At 36.9% G+C, this 16,063-nt stretch overlaps 1 protein-coding gene across 9 annotated transcripts in view; it reads left to right on the top strand.

The window, feature by feature from the left end:
- Positions 1-16,063, top strand: part of KCNIP4 (potassium voltage-gated channel interacting protein 4) — a 390,761-nt gene that overhangs the window by 267,759 nt on the left and 106,939 nt on the right. The window contains exon 1 of one of the 9 annotated variants that reach the window (XM_038134755.1): positions 3,303-3,706. The exons of 7 other annotated variants lie outside the window; for them this stretch is intronic. In XM_038134755.1, coding sequence (XP_037990683.1) covers positions 3,523-3,706 — 184 coding nt within the window. In that variant the 5' untranslated portion in view covers positions 3,303-3,522. Of the gene's footprint in view, positions 1-3,302; positions 3,707-4,322; positions 4,737-16,063 lie in introns of those variants that run through there. One more of the 9 variants, XM_038134765.1, reaches the window with a different exon arrangement.

Genomic DNA, 16,063 nt, shown 5'->3' with positions numbered 1-16,063 from the left:
AACTGCAGAGGGAAAAAAATAAAAAGATCAGTGATAACTCTGATCCAACAAGAGACCTGGGCACATGCAGATGCGTCTGTGCAAAACTCAACTTCTAAACCTTGCATGTGGGCTTCACATGTCACCTTAGAAAAGGAGATTGGATGCATGTGGATAAGCACACACACACACACATATTTTTTATTTTATTAATGACATGCAGAACATTCATGGATCTCATTTTCAGATCTATAATGCTACCCATTAGATGCTTTATGGTGTCAGTTGGAGACGAAAGGCAGTTCAAATTGAGACTTGGAATTCTTTCCGTTTCAGGCTGTGGGTACTTCTGCCCAGTTGTACTGTGTATGCTGTGGAATCTCCTGCATCCCACAGATGCTTAAACTCGAGGGCTGACAGTAAAGGGGTTGGTTGGTGCAGCCCAAATTGTCAGACTTGCTAGACCAGAAGAAGAAAGATGAACAAAGACATGGTGCTGGTCTAGTGAAAGTGTCACTGAAATGGAAGGAAGAGCCCTGGGTCCTTGCATATTCCAGAGTACCTATTTTTAAGAAGTCCTCATTAATTAGATGGAACTGACACGTTTGTCAGGTAAAAAGATAAAGAGGAGAAGAAAACATCCTGGGCTTCTCTCCTTGGACCTTGCTAGGGTAGGCCAGAGCAGAGATAGATGTTCTGACTCAAAATCTTTTGAGGACAGAGATACTTGTTCATTTAGTAGATCCTGGACTGGATTCAAAATGAAGCAGCAAATAAGCCTCCAAACCCATTAATTATGATTTACATAGTGACTTTTGCTCTTTTGCTTTTCTCTCTCTCTTTTCTTTTTTTTTTTCTTTTAATAAATGGATTTGTTAACTAATAATTTGACTGAGATCAGCTAGCTTCATAAAGATTGTTGAAAAGCCTTTGGAGAGTAATAATTGTCAACATGTGTTTTCTTATAGCAATAAAGGCAGTGGCAAAGCATACTTCTTGCCTTTTGAATAGATTTCTATAGGATTATATTTTTCATGCTTCTGGGAACAGTAGCTGTTGTTAACTGTGGCTATTGGTTGCTACTTAGATTAATACACTACTTGGAAGGCCTATGTACAATTCCTGCAAGTATTGTTTATTTGAAAGGCCAGGTTCTTAAATTTTAATAGCTATTGTAGTATTGAAAAAAGCTCATCTCAGAGTACAGAAAGAATCTTTCTAAAAGTGTTCATTATTCTGGGTACCACATTTATAGCTGATTTGGTGGTGGTGTTTGTTCACATCCTCAGAGATGAAGCAAGCCAGATCATCCCATGAAGTAAGCACAAAGCATTTTGAAACACAACTAACTTGTATCTAAATTTTAGAGCCTAATATTTTCTTAAATTGTTAGATAGCACCTTTTTATGTAAGCTTGTTTCCATTTTTGAAGTTACTTAAGACTCAGAAAGAAAAGTCTCAATAGGACTCAAGTCTTCCCAGGAATCATTGTTTATGAGTTAATAAAAATTACTTTGCATAGTTCAAGGCTAATACTAAAAAGATTTCTGTGTATGCAAACATACAGGGAACTCTGAAAATTGCAAAATCCATTTTAACTACTGTGTGATAAAATGGGAAGTAGTAACTGAGTTGCAACCAATGATCCCTATGCTTTTAACAGCTTCTTGATGTTAAACAGCAAGAACTAAACAAAACTCTAAATCAGTTTTCCCAAAACCTGAAAACAGACATGAGCAAAATGGGGGAGTGAAGGGTGACTTGGGAAGTGCAGTGGATGAAGATTTATGTGCAGTTGCTTGTGAACAGCATGGAGAGGTTTTGTTGAAAGGAGATGCAACTATGGGTACTATGCTTCTATGGGTAGCAAATCCTGCTCACCTTTAAAGAAAGGGTTCTAACTTATCTAGGATAGACTGATAGAGTTAGACATTGGAAGTTTCAGCTCTTTCAGTCTTGGATTAGGAATTAAGTAAAGGACTGGGGAAAACCTTGGGCAGATAGATAACTTTCTATCAGTATGTGCTTCTTCAGTGCTTTCAGTAAAAAGAGATGAGCAGCTATTTCACTCTGGCTTTGGATTTTCAAAATTTTTATCCCTAAGGAATGATCTTGGCCTTTGTGGTGTATTTATGTGATGTGGCATCCAAGTTTACATTCTAAGTAAATGACCTGTTCATGAATTCCTGATTGCAGAACCATTAAATATGTACTCTGTTATTTAAAGATTTCTTTTTTTATGTTTCTCTGTCTAGTGGTAGCTACTTTCAAGACTCTACTTAGCTTGTACTTTGTTAAGAACCTTGATACTTTGGAAAGCTGTTTTCCGTAGGCAAGCTATATCTGCTATTTCATCTGAGCAACAGGAACAGTTACTGAACAAAAGCCAGAAATTCCAACTTTTCTTCCAATTATGCATTTCAGAATATATGCTGTTTATTCTATATAGGTTCACAAAGTAGAAAACTCGAAGCAGGGTTTGCTTAAATATTACATCTAAGCTAAGTGCTTGCATTCTGACTTGTGACTCTATAGGAAATTGATATCCTAGATTATCTTTAAAGGTTACCATAAATGCTGGGTTGAAATTTTACTGACTATCATTTATAAATTTCTCTCAGTGGAAACATAGTCATCGTTCTTCACGTGCCTTTTATTGACTGTAGCAAGGCTCTTAGGAACATATTATGAGACACAGTCAGCAGGCTCTGCTTGGAGGTTTGCTGGTATGCATTGGCAGAATGATAATTTATTTAGCTGGGTTCTATGTCTAAACACAGGCTGTGTGTTTCTCTTGCTTGGAAAATGTAGAATCTGCAATGGGCAGATGGTAAATTGGCAACCTGGTGCTCCCATATACGGGACTTGAGGGCAGAAATGGTTTCTCCTTCACTTAGCTCATTAATTTGTGGGAGATGAAAGTACTGTGCTGGGGAAAAGTGACTTCTGAAAAAAAAAAAGGGCAGAAAGGAGGCAGAAGAGTTCAGGTGGGTTGGATTGCACTTCATTCCCTGAACTGCTCTAGGGATAACTTATATCTAAGCTGCTTGGAAAAAAAGTATTTGCTGATGTCAGTAAGTGACAGAAAGTGAAGGGCATAAACCTACAAATACTAAGCAAAGGAGATTATTCTCTGCTTTGGTTAACCATTTCTATTTAAAAATAGTAATGTGCTCTGAAGGTGGTTAGTTGCCTGCCCTGCTGTTGTACAGCTGTAACATAAACCATCCAAGAAAAAAAACCTCAAACTCAAATAACTGTGTTAAAAAAACCCCTAGAAATAAAATGTAAAATTCTTTCAATAAAGTTTTAGACCCTAGTGGGATAAATAACTGCAGAAAAAGATGAAGTTCTTTTAAAACTGTCTTCTGTGTCTTGGTCTTTTGTTTTTGTCAGTAACTGAGGTTTTTTCCATCAATGAAATACTGTGTATTCTGGTTTTGATGTTATTCCAAAACATAGATCAATAAGATCTTCTGAGGATTACTGAGGCTCCATCTGTTCTTGCCATGAATAGGAAATACTACAGATGATAGTGAGCAGATGTATCCTGCCTATTACAGTCATGCTCAAAACCACGGGAATATTGGATTGAAAAGGCAAAAACATTTGAGTTCTAAACAGCTTTCCTCAGTAGCTTTCCTCAGTCTTTGCCAGACTCTGCATTTGTGCGACAGACCTCTCAAAATCATTTTACTTTTCCCCAAGAATCTCCAAAATGTGTTGGGTAATTCTCTTTTCTGTTTGCTTGGGGAAGGAGGGTGTGGGGGTAAGGGGTGTGTTTTGTGGGTGTGTTTTGCTTCAAATTAGCACTGTTCACAGCCCAGGTGGAAGGCAGTTTCACATCCAGTCTAGAAAAACTTACAATATTTAAACAACCTAGTGCCTATGAATTTATGTCTCACTTACTTATTTTTTTTTCTGACCTAATAAATTCTGAGGGGCATTGTGTACCTTGTTTTTGTTGGTTTGGGGTGCCTTAAGTGCAGAAAGGAAGATGAACAGCAGGCAGGCATCCTAAAATTTGCATGTCAGTATGGTAGGTGGCCTGAAGGTGATCCTTGCTTTGCCTGAAATACTGGTTGGGTTTGAAAGCAGGTCTCTCCCCTTGAAGTGACTGGTAAGCTGCAGCAATAGAGGCAGAAAAGAGATAGGGAGCATCCTGGTTTCAAAACTGTAGTACCACAATCTCTATGAGAATGGGTTATTTTGTACAAGTTGACAAGCACTATTAGGTATTTCAATTACTGGTATTCTGGGTTGGTTGGTTTATTTTTTTGGCTGGTGAGGTTGTTTTTGGTTTTTTTGGGGGGGGTTAGTTTGGTTTTTTTTTTAGTTTTACATTAATACTCAAACTGAGGTGAACTTGACTGAAGTGCATGCTGGCATGACAAGTGTAGCTGCAGCTACACTTCAGCTGCTGCTGAAGTGAGGGATGAGGAAGGCTTTGAAGGGTTGGTGTTCCTGCTGAATTTGTAAGACTTGTGGGTATAACTCCTGCCCTTTTATATCTGAGGCTGTGCCTATTGGGCATGGGGCCTGCTTCATGCAAGGATCAGAGCCTGTGACAGCTCATTTTGATTTATGTCATGCTGCTTATGGGGATAGAGATTGAGAGGTGAATTCAAAGTGGCAGAAGTGTAATGAAGGTACTTGGACAGCAGGGGAGATGGAGAACTCTCTTCTGGAAGCTAGCACAGCAGAACAGAAAGCAGGACTGAGATGAGACCAAAAGAGGAAAAAAAAATGTGTCTGATGTGTCTGAGGTAAGCTGGTACAAATAATAGGTTAAACTCTCCGTGAGGGCTTATGCTGGGAAGTGAAGTTTCAAGACAGTTTTCTAAAAAAGGCAGGAAAAAAATAAATCCCAAATTTTTAAGGAGGAGTTTCTTCAATTCATTAAAAGGATTGTTGAGCATGTGGTGGCAATGAACGATGCTTACTTTGGTGCTACATTTCTCTGAATTTTGAAGTCAATAATTTTGTAACTAGTTTTTAATCTTTTGATGATGAGGGATTTAACAGTATAAAAGCTGTATTTTACTCCATGAGCAATCATCCCTGATGGAGAATCCTATTCTGATGATCTCTTCCCTTTTTTAATACTTTTCTTAGAAAAAAATGCTTCGCCAAATATTTGGAAGTTTCCCATTTAGTTTTATAACTCACCTATGTCAGGTATGTCCTTCTCTTTTTTCTGGTTTTCTGAAGCAAAGAGGATATACAGTAGTACTGAATGATTTTATTTTGCATAAAGTTGGTCTTTAGTAGTTGTCTGCCTATGTAAAAATGTAATAATGAAAGAAAAAGAAAGAAAATTCTGGCTCAGCTGAGCTATTTTTTTTTTTTTTTTTTTTTTTTTTTTTTTTTTTTTTTTGTTTAAGCCATACTGTTCACTTGGGAAAATGTTGATCTGACAATGATGAAAAGAAAGAAATTACACCACAGGAGAAGTTGGCAACCATCATTCTAAGGCTGCCACACGCTGCTTCCTTGAGGCTGTGGGGAGGAGTTTAAACAGTTTGATGGTGATACTTGCAGATTAAAAATCTGTAGCTAGATCATACTCAGTACCTTCACTGCTGCTCCTGCAGCTCACATGTGATAGTGTGGGACTACCTAGGCTGCTATTATGGCTCTAAACCTGTTTTCTCTGAACACTGATACAATAAAGCAAGATACTTGAAGAGTGGTATTCAATCAAATTCCTAATTTTAATAAACTTCATGCTAGGCATGATGATTTAATAAATTTTATCTGTCCTAAAAGGAAAAACAAATCTGATGCTTGGGACATTTTAGTTTGTAAAAACAAATCACTATTCTGATAGTTTGCAAGCCTCAAGTTCAAAGTTGTATAAAACTAGGAACAGCTTTCAGTCTATAGGCATGTCTCTTCCTAATCCAACAGAACACTAAAGGGGAAACTTAGCTTAAGCTAAAACAAATTGATGAAGAAATTGGAGACTTTTTGTATGTTGAAAAGCTAAGATTGTATTTGAATTATTTTTTTCAATGTGTTGTGGGGTTTCAGTCAGTTGAAACCAAGTTTTCCTGAATTACTGTTTCTTACTATTTATTTACTCTACTGTTAATTAAGCACTTGAGATAAATAAGAAAGCTTTCCTCTTTCAAGCTTATAAATGGTAACTGTTTCCTGCCATTATGGGGAAGCTCAATTTTTTTTCTTTTTCTTTTTTTTTTTTCTTTTTTTTTGTAATAGTGTTAGGACCAGGATTTTGCAAATAATAAACACATGCTATAGCTTCTGTGGATGTAACTGAAAGCATACTAGAGTATGTTCTGAAACAATGATTGCAAAATATTACTATTATTATGTCCTTTGGATCATTTTTGGAGTGAGAATAAAGGCTATTTTTAATGGCAAGATAAGAAGACAAGGAATTGGGGAATGCAGTTATTTGATACTGCTATTTAAATCCCTTCAGCTAATGCAATGTAATATGAATTTTTATATATTTGTATTTGTCTTATGACTCTTGCCATTAGTCTTGTCTTAGCTCATAATTTGGATCAATTGCATTAAGATTTTGTAATGTTTAAATGTTAAAATGGTTTTGGGTTTATTTCTCTTTTTAGTCTTAATTGCAGTCTTGCATCTTACATCTTGCAGTCTTAAGGGAGAAAAGCCAGTCTACACTCTATTCAAATGTCCCATTATATGAGTAATGCTTACACGTAAATGGCCTTTGGGGATCTGTAGATTTGATTCTTTTGTGGTGCTGATTATAGTTTCTAAAACTATGACCAGCTGAGTCACTTGGAAAAGTAAATCTTACTTTTTTACTGGAGTCTGTACTCCATGCTCTGTTTTGCTATGTGTTCACTGGGAAAATAAAAATGAGGAAAAGACTGAGCCACAATCTTCTCTTGACTAACACTGACAATCAATGAATCTACATAATTGATAAAAGGAGTTGACTTTATTTGTTCAGTTAATCAGTGTTACAGAATCTGTGCCCATTCTTCTTATTCATGTAACATTAGCCGTGGACTAAGAATTAAAAGAGCAGACACAACTAAACTATTTGGAGTGTATTTTTTCCCCAAATGGACAATCTTGTTGGAAACCCTTGTGCATTTTAAAAGTCGGCTTGGCTATTTCTCTTGAAGGTGTTTTTGGAGGGATGTAACAAAGAGACAGTTATCATGCTCTGTACTCTTTTTGCTTAGCAATACCAGAACCAGGTGCTTCTACATCACTTGTTAGAGATGTGCATGTACCTCACACATCCTGTGGTTAATAGATAAGCACTGCAGTGTTAAGCAGCTTTATGGAAATAATGTGGAAATTTGTAGGGAAAAAATGTGGAACAGAAAGCTACCAGTCTTGCACCATCAGTCTTCAACATATCGTTCTTGAGATTTTGAGAAGAGTCAATAAACTAAAAGCAAAAGCAGACAGAAAAAAATGCTGTCAGAGAAAAGAAGACTGATGTGTTAAAAATTGGTAGGCATAGACTCCTTCGGTACTTCAGAGAAAGGACTCAGCTTGGGAAAATAACAAAGGAAGAAATAAATTCATTTTTTAATTTTATTCTTCTTAAACTAGGGCAATGACAAGAAGGGGTTATGAGTCACAAACAGAACCTCTCATGGCAGTGAATAGGAGAGATTTTTTTTTACATTGCATGGTAAACAAAGTTCAAAACAAGTTAGAACAACAATTTTTTTTTTAGGTAATAGCCTTCAACAAGTGAAAAATATATTCTTTGCTATACTTTTAATTTTCTAACATAATTTTTTTATCAACTACAGTTGATTTGTGGGAGTGGCGATTAGTTTCATCTTTACATGAATTGATAATAACTTTGCTTTTGTAATTTTAAACTTTAAAATTTTGGATTAAATATAATTAGCTAGCATCTTTTGTAGCATTTCCAAATATATAAATATCTTGCCTCATTAATATGTGCTTTTGATTTTGGTCTGTTTTGATCATGATTCTTTTTAATATTTTGGGAGTTTCAGTCACATACTTAATTTACTCAGCAGCAAATTACTTCATCGTGCTACTCTGTGGAATGGAAATTATTCTGTTCATGTATCTTGAACCTCTAGAAGTACTTTAAGTATAATGAAACATTAGGTCCCACTTCTCTTTTATCCTCCTGTAATGTAGCTGATCTCCAAAGATCATTGTAAAACATGTCAATAAGAGAGCTGTAATTAAAAAAAATAGAGTGATTGTGAATTTCTTTGAAAATTAGAAGGTTTTTTCTAACAAAAACTGCATCTTGGACTAGGACTTATTATGTAGATTGCAGAAAAACACAGCTTAGGGGAATGGTCTTGGAAACACTTTCTACTGAAGGACTTTGTCAGATTTTTCAGATAAACCCTTGATCCTGCAGGTCTTCAGGCAGTAATGCATCACTGTGACATTCTCCAAGTTGCACTTAAACTTCTAACAATGCAGCCAGGCACAGAATTCAGCAGCTCTGTATTTCTGCTCCTTTCTGTCTGTAGGTAACTGTATCTGAAAGTGTGCTTGCACATGAAATATTTTATCAAGGAAATCACAGTTTGGTGGACAGTGAGCTGGATGAACAAAAAGCCTATTTGGATCAGTAGGCTTAGTGGATAAAATGGGTTGTGCTCTGCCTGGAGGCTGATGGCAAGGAGAGTCAAGAGTCTCTCCTGAAACCTGTCCTGTTTCACAGCTCTATCAATAACCTGCAAAGACATGTGCTCTCAACAGGATTGCAGGTGATGCCAAAACTGGGAGAGACACTCTCCAGAGAGACCTGCACAGGCTGGAGGAATGGCCCAGCAGGAGTTTCATGAAATGCAATTAAGAGAAATGTCAAATCCTGTGCTTAAGAAGGAATCTGTGGAACAGCTCTGCTGGAGAGCATCTGGAGGTCCTGGTATGCAGCAAGCTGAATGTGCTGACTGGTTCATTGCTGATGAGTAAGTCTGGGCTGGGGGCATTCACAGGAAGGGTCACAGCCAGTCAGTAGATTGAGGAACATGACTGTTAGCTTCATTACACTGTATCTAGAGTGCTGCATCCGGTGTTGGATCCTCTAGTACAAGGAACTGATAACAGAAGTGAGCACAGTGGAGACCCTTAATCTGGTAGGGAACTGGTGTATTTGTTTCTTAATATTTTCGTAACATGCAAACTTCTGATAGAATCTAGACTCATTTTGCTAGTACAAAGCAGAAACATATCTCCATTCTTCACAGCAGCCAACATAATTTCTAGTGTCTTGTTTCATAAGAATGAATTTTGAAAGTTCTGTTTAAACTTAATTGTGTTCATACTCTAAATGTGAGACAATTCTGCTTTTCACTGGGTAAAATGAATTTCATCATTAATTAATTCTCTTGTATTCATTTAGAAGAGGATTTTACGTGCAGTTGTAGGAAACTAGCAAAACATACTTGCTGTTGTCAAGTTTGGCAGTTAATTTAGCAACCAGCACTTTCTGAGATCAATGGCCCTGGATGCTGCCCTTAATTCTGTAGCAGAAGCTGACCTCCAGCATCCAACCATTACCAGCACCCCTTGGTGTCACCTGTGCTCTCTCTGCTGGTGTTTCTTCTGGTAGATCAGAGCTGCTCATAACAGCCCCACTGTCTTCATACCACCCTTGGCACAGGGAAAGCTTTTCTAGCCTGAGGGCTGGTGTGGACAGAGACTGTTCAGAAACTGTATTTAATACCCTTCTATCTCTTGAGCAGCATAGGATGTGTTTTGAAGCATGTCAGCATGCATTCCTGCAAGCTGAGTCTATGAAGCTGTTAGTGTGTTTTGGTTTGACTGAGTGCAAGCTGAAGAGCTGTGTTTGACAGCAGGAATAGGCAGAAGCAGCTTTGCTTGATCAAGAGAGCAGAAAGAGTGGTCTGTGGGTGGTAGAGAATGCCAATGAACTGCAGAGAGGAAAGAATGGTGTTACCTCACAGGCATCTATTCATAATGAGATGGGTTTGATATGGAGTGTTTTGGGGTTTCCTAGGGAAATTTACTTTGTTCAAAGTGTGCTAGCATCTCCTGAGGGTGTTAATGAATTTACAGGTGTAAATTTTTATGGTCTACAATACCAGTATAAAGAGATGTGTTGTAGGATTATTCTCCAAAATCTCACCTCTGTATTGTAACAGCAAGAAACTGTATGTGTGCTTTTAAGCCTCCATTTTCCTTCATGTTTTCAGGACATTAACTTCATATCTCATACTTCTTACAGAAAAATAAAGCTGGCCTGTGACTGTAGGAAGTGTTGCTTCTTAACTACTTTCCATTAATAGACTTAAATTTTTCATTCTTCATCAATCTCTGGTTTTGCAGACGTGAGCTGATGGGTTTACCAGAGAGAACTCACTTTTTTCTTTCTTTTTTTTTTTTTTTCCTAAAAATAAGTGGGGTGGTAGGAAGCAGTTTTGGCACTATGAAAAGGAAGTTCAAACAAGCATCAGGGATTGAAAGGGATGGGCTGCTTCCATAAAGGAGGTAAGCCAGGAGCAGATGCTATTCCCAGCATGGGCAGTGCTCTAATGGAATGGATCATGTTCCAACAGGTGCTGAACAGGGGAGGTGCTGATGAAAAAGTCACTGTCAACCATCCACATGTCACCAAAGAAGCTGATGTAATGAGTCAGGTTTAGGAGGTCAACCCAGGAAGTCCAGTCATGAACTGGAGGAGAGAGAGAGACAGGGACATTTCTAACAGGTAGGAGATGAGGACAGATACGGGTACTCCAATGATGCACTTCAGGCAAGATGCCCTAGCTTGAGCTGAACTGGACCTGTTGGACCCATGGAATTGGGTGGGACATCCCAGGTGAGGCCATCAAAGCCTTAAAGTGCACTTATGAGCCTGGCTCTGTGCTGTTAATTAATCACCCTAATTAGTTATGTTGTTTGGGCTATTTAATTTTGTTCAGTTGTGAATCTGTAGCTGTGCTGTAGCATGTGACAAAACTCTGCAGGATGCTGGTTTCACACCCATAACTGTACAAAAGGCTTCAGTGGCTGCCAGGAGCGGCCTCCGGTGGTGATGCTCCTGTCCTGCTGTGGCTCCTGCAGTGGCACCTTCCAAGGGAACTGCTAAGTTTCAACAAGGAAAGCAGGTTAATGGTGGGAACTTTGTAAGGTCAAAGCACAGATGGCAGGTTTGAAACGTTCTTTTAGTTCATAATCCAGCAGGAGGGTTCAATGGCTAGATATGTAGCAAGCACAGCCCTTGCCTTGAAAAAATAAAGTCATGATGCACTCCATTGAAGTAACTCAAACTACAACTATTTTTTTATGAATGAGTATTGAATGCATAGGGGTATAATGTACTTTCACTTGATGAATTGTACATTTTGATCATTAGATATTTTGGCTTTGTTTTTCAGCAAGATTTCCCCTCAACATCATGGTGAAAAAAAACAATGTACAAATAAAAGCAATGTACATAGTGTATTATCATGATTTTCAGCTGGACTGCTTGACTACTGTAATACCCAATTAAAGGAAATTTTAGTGATTGACTTTTTCCATCCTCTGTGGAGACAAAGAGACTCCTGGTGCCTTATGCATTATTGGAGTCAGTCAAAGCACCTGTCAATTACTTGAAGTCATGTGAACAATGATACTTTAAGTTTTGCTTGTGTCTGGCTTCTTGCTGCCAGAGAGTCCCCAAATTTACTCTTTATAATTATTTTACTAATAAATAGGGTTAATTGGATCCTGACTGGCTTTTTAAAAATCACAGTAAGTATCAGAAGGAGAGTTATGAAGTATACTTACTTTGGCTTGTCGTATATATTGGATAATCATTTGGCTTCGCTGATGAGACAGTCTAAGGTTTTGGCATGGATTTGTGAGTCTCCTGGTATGTCATAAAGATCAAGAGAGATTTGTGGTCTTCATTAACACCTTGTCATGTTGAAGGTTAGGTGTGTGTTTCACATCAGTTAGAAGATCCTATTGCAGCCACTAAAGCTGTCTCCTTTCTTTTCTCACTATCAAGTCAGTTGTGATAACAACACATCATTGCAATTTCTTAAAATCATTCCTACTCTTGTGTCAGGCTGATATGCTATGCTTTTCCTTTGAGGCAAGTTAGTTTATATAGGCAATAAATTTCAAAGGTACTCATACGTTCAGATTTATCTGCAACTTTCAGTATCATTAATCATGACATTTTTAAGTTTCTTTCTTTTACCTATTGAAGTTCTAGTAAACCATATAATCTTTTTGGATACTGCTTTTTCCTCTGAGGAACTTCTTGACAGCTCCCACCACAACGACCAGTGCTGCAGATCACTATTCATAAGCTATGGCACTCTACCTGAAGCCCTTTTCAACAGCAAATTTTCTTTTCCCCTTCCCTCAGCAAAATGCTCATCTGAAATTTAATGCATCTGCTCTCAGACAACATTGAGAGAGTGCTACTGGATTGCAAGAAAATCTTTAACAGAATATCAGTAATGTTTTCTTTGGAAAAAGGTCGTCTTTTTGTTTAAATAAGAAATGCTGTTTCAAATCACTACACTTCTGAGTAATATTAACCAAAGATGAACCATTAGAAAACATTGTAATTGATTACTGAAGGAAATCATAACCCAGAATAGAGATGGGTGCACGCGTTCTTCTCTTGTTCCAGTGGGTAAAAAATAGTTTCCATGTTATTACAGAGATGACAGGCCTCTCTGCCAATTCTGCCTGTGTATTGGAAATCTTGTATTTCTTGCTAAAATATCAACACATCTATTATAGATGTTCTCTGGTCAGTCAGGTAATTTCTATTTATAACTGTCTTTTAAAACTATATAAATTATGCAATTTACTGGGAGGAAACTATTCTTATCTCATATGAGAACCTGAATTTAAGATGCATTCCATAGTTGGCATAGCAAAAGTTCAGAGTGAACATAAAGTTTCATTAGGAGATAGGACTCATACATTATGTAGTCAATGAATAATAATACTGTTTATTTTTTATTAGAATATTAATAAATAATTTACAGTAACAGCCAAAAGATCTTTTAAGAGACAGATGAAACATTTCAGCATTGTCATTTAAATCATCAATACCATATTAATTAATTTAGATATTATTATGGTTAAAATTTATTTCAGATTTGTTGGTATCTGGAGATATACACTAGATTACAAATTCATGATATTTAAATTAATTAGATACCAAGCTTTTGTTAATAATCAGAAACTAATTCATACAGCCCATATAAGCATGTGTTTTGTGAAGATATGTGTTGATGGCACAATATTTAACTGAAGCAGGTAAAAACATTAATTCAATTGAAACAATAGCAAAGTCATTTCTGATGCTTACTGATGTGCAGGAATTCATACACTTTAAAGATTTTCTTTGAGATATTCAGAAAAATGAAATAGGGAAATAAATGCCCTCAGAGTTGGATTGCTCGCACTTTTTACACTTTTAATCAGAATAACTTTTTGAGCTTTTCTATCATGTCCCATTTATCATCCTAAATGTATCTTAGTGCTGTCTCCAATTTTGAGGCAATTGAGCAGAGAAGTCCTGAGGTTCAAAATGACGTGATGAGAACTCTGGAGTGGGCTCTGAGCAAAAAGCAGTGTTTGAAAACTTTGATTTTTCTAAAGATCAACAAGTCAAACATACCATACCTGCTTTCAAGAGAGCACCAATAGCAACGATCCTGCTTCTCTGCCTGTGGTACCCAGCATGAAACTTAGCAGAACAAGGATGATCCACACAGGCAGGGTATGTCTGAAAGAGGAAAAGGGTTATGAATGTTCACATGTCAGGTTACAGCAAGATACCAATCAACACTTACAAGAAAGGAATTATAAGATGCAGCTAAACAGCTGAAAAAACCTTTCAGATAGAATTTATTAATAACTGTGATTTTCTTTTTATTTATCAAATATATTACATTTTCTCAGGGATATTTCATTCATTGGCAATTGGTTTTGATATAAAGATGCAGTGGGAATGATTAGAAGTAATGCATAATTTAAAATATATTTATTTTTCTTAAGCTCATTTTTCCTACTGCATAAGACAGTGAAATAAAGCTATTTAAAAATGTATGATTATTTATGAAAATTGTCAGTATAATGCAGCAGCAGAAAAAAATGCATTTCTTTAAGTATAGATATGCTGCTACTAAAACAGCTGGGGTTACTGCACTTTAATTATATTAGTAATAAGAATATAGAGAAAAGGAAAAGAGTATTCAAAGCTTTGCACAGTTCCAGGTTGGTTCAGTGTTTGTAGAGTGAGTGGTCAGGGCAGGATTTCTCTTCACAACACCATGATCAAGTTTCTGTTCTGCCTTTGTTTAGTTAAATGCCTCATAAAATTTAAGGCAGTTTGGCAATAAACTTGCTGGAATGGATGAAAGGGTGTATAAAAGAAAGCCACTAAGCCATTATAGAAAATAATCTTTCCTACTATATTGACCATGCTGCATTCTGGACTTAAATAACCGTACTAGAAAAAGAAATAATAGCCTAATAAAACATGCCAGGATGCATGCTAAATGTGCTGGGAGATTGGATATTAATGAGAAAAAATTCCAGCTGATTAGACAATTGTCTTTTGAATGTGCTTTTGTATATATCAGCAGCTGTGCCCAGACCTCTGCAAGAATGTTCTTGGTTGGAAGTTGGAGACCTTACATTAGTACAAAGTTGGATCAAACCATACTTAGTTGAAGTAAAAGGCAGAGAGTATATCAATATTAACAAGTAATGCTATCAGAAATAGCCTGGTATATTTAAGCTTTCTTTTTTATTTTTTATTTCTGAGAGGGCCAGTAAGAAATCAGTGACCCACCATAATTGTACTTGATGGGAGGGTGAAATTAGTCCAGATACCACTTGTTTCCCACTGCTTCTGTTAAGGGAGAAAAGCAGTTTTCATCCCCAGTGGAATAGTGAATGCCCTGGGGAAGGTGACAAATCTCTAGGAGAAGAGCTTTTATTTTTATTTTTTTTACTTTTTGCATCATTTTCCAACAGTCTTCAGTCAGCAATTACTGGCTGCCTGGTTCACTCTGCCCATGTATTAGCAACGCAAGCTGGTATTTCCTAATTTGTATTTAATGTTTGAAACAGCATAGCATCAAAGGATCCTCATTGTAATATTCTGTATGCAAGAGTAAAACAAAAAAACAGTTATTCTTTTTCCTATCAGTTATCTTTGGGAGTAGCAGCAGAAATACCATTCTCAGAACTGGTATTCAGCAACAGCACCTTGCTACATATAGAACTAATTTTCTTATTAGCAGGTGGCTAATAAAGTACCAAACAAAACTTCTTTGCTGTTGCAGTACTTGCCTAGCAGAATATATGAACTGGGAAGGACATAATGCCTTGACACAATGGCTTAATACTTCTGTCTTTGCTAAACAGCTCATGCTGTAAAATGCTACAGATAGCCCTAAAGCCACAACTGCACTGCAGCTATCTTAGCAGAGATGAACATGTACAGAATAAGATGTAAAACCACACCTGGGTTTTCCTTACTTTGCTTTATTAATATGAAACAAACTAGATTAGAATAAGGCCTCTTAGCTTTTTTTTTTTTTTTACTTAATTAAAGCTGTTTCATCTTCCAAGTAAAGAGGAAATCTTACTTTCTTCTGCTAGTTCTATTTGAAGTGAGAATTTTAGACTCTGTGCTGCAGTCTTCACTGTGCAAAGCTGTGAAAACCAACCAAGGCAGTGACAGATGAAGCATGGCTGAGAAACTAACTTGATTTTGTCTGTCTTTTTAGACAGATTGATTCTTCTTTATTGCAAAGACCCCTTAAGGAAAAAACTACTTTATAGGAGGTCCTCTATAACTTTATAAGCCCCCCTTATAGGAGGGTCAATGTCAATTTTCCACACTGGCAAGTGGTACGTTCTGGAGTCAGAGTTTATTCAGAAGAAGAATAGCAGTAGCTCATCACTGGAAGAGGATAGTGCAGTGCTACTGCAGAGCTAGTGAGTTTAGAGTTTGAGTTTACTGCAGTGCTAGTAAACATTGCTGACTCAATATTGGATTTATATATGCTTCAATATGTACACGCTGATTTTAGGTAGACAAACTATCACATTTGTGGGATTTGTAAGC

Source organism: Motacilla alba, chromosome 4, assembly GCF_015832195.1.
Source record: "Motacilla alba alba isolate MOTALB_02 chromosome 4, Motacilla_alba_V1.0_pri, whole genome shotgun sequence".
Classification (NCBI taxonomy): Eukaryota; Metazoa; Chordata; class Aves; order Passeriformes; family Motacillidae; genus Motacilla; species Motacilla alba.
Note: the sequence above shows the minus strand (reverse complement) of the source record. Positions and strands in the feature narration are given on the sequence as shown.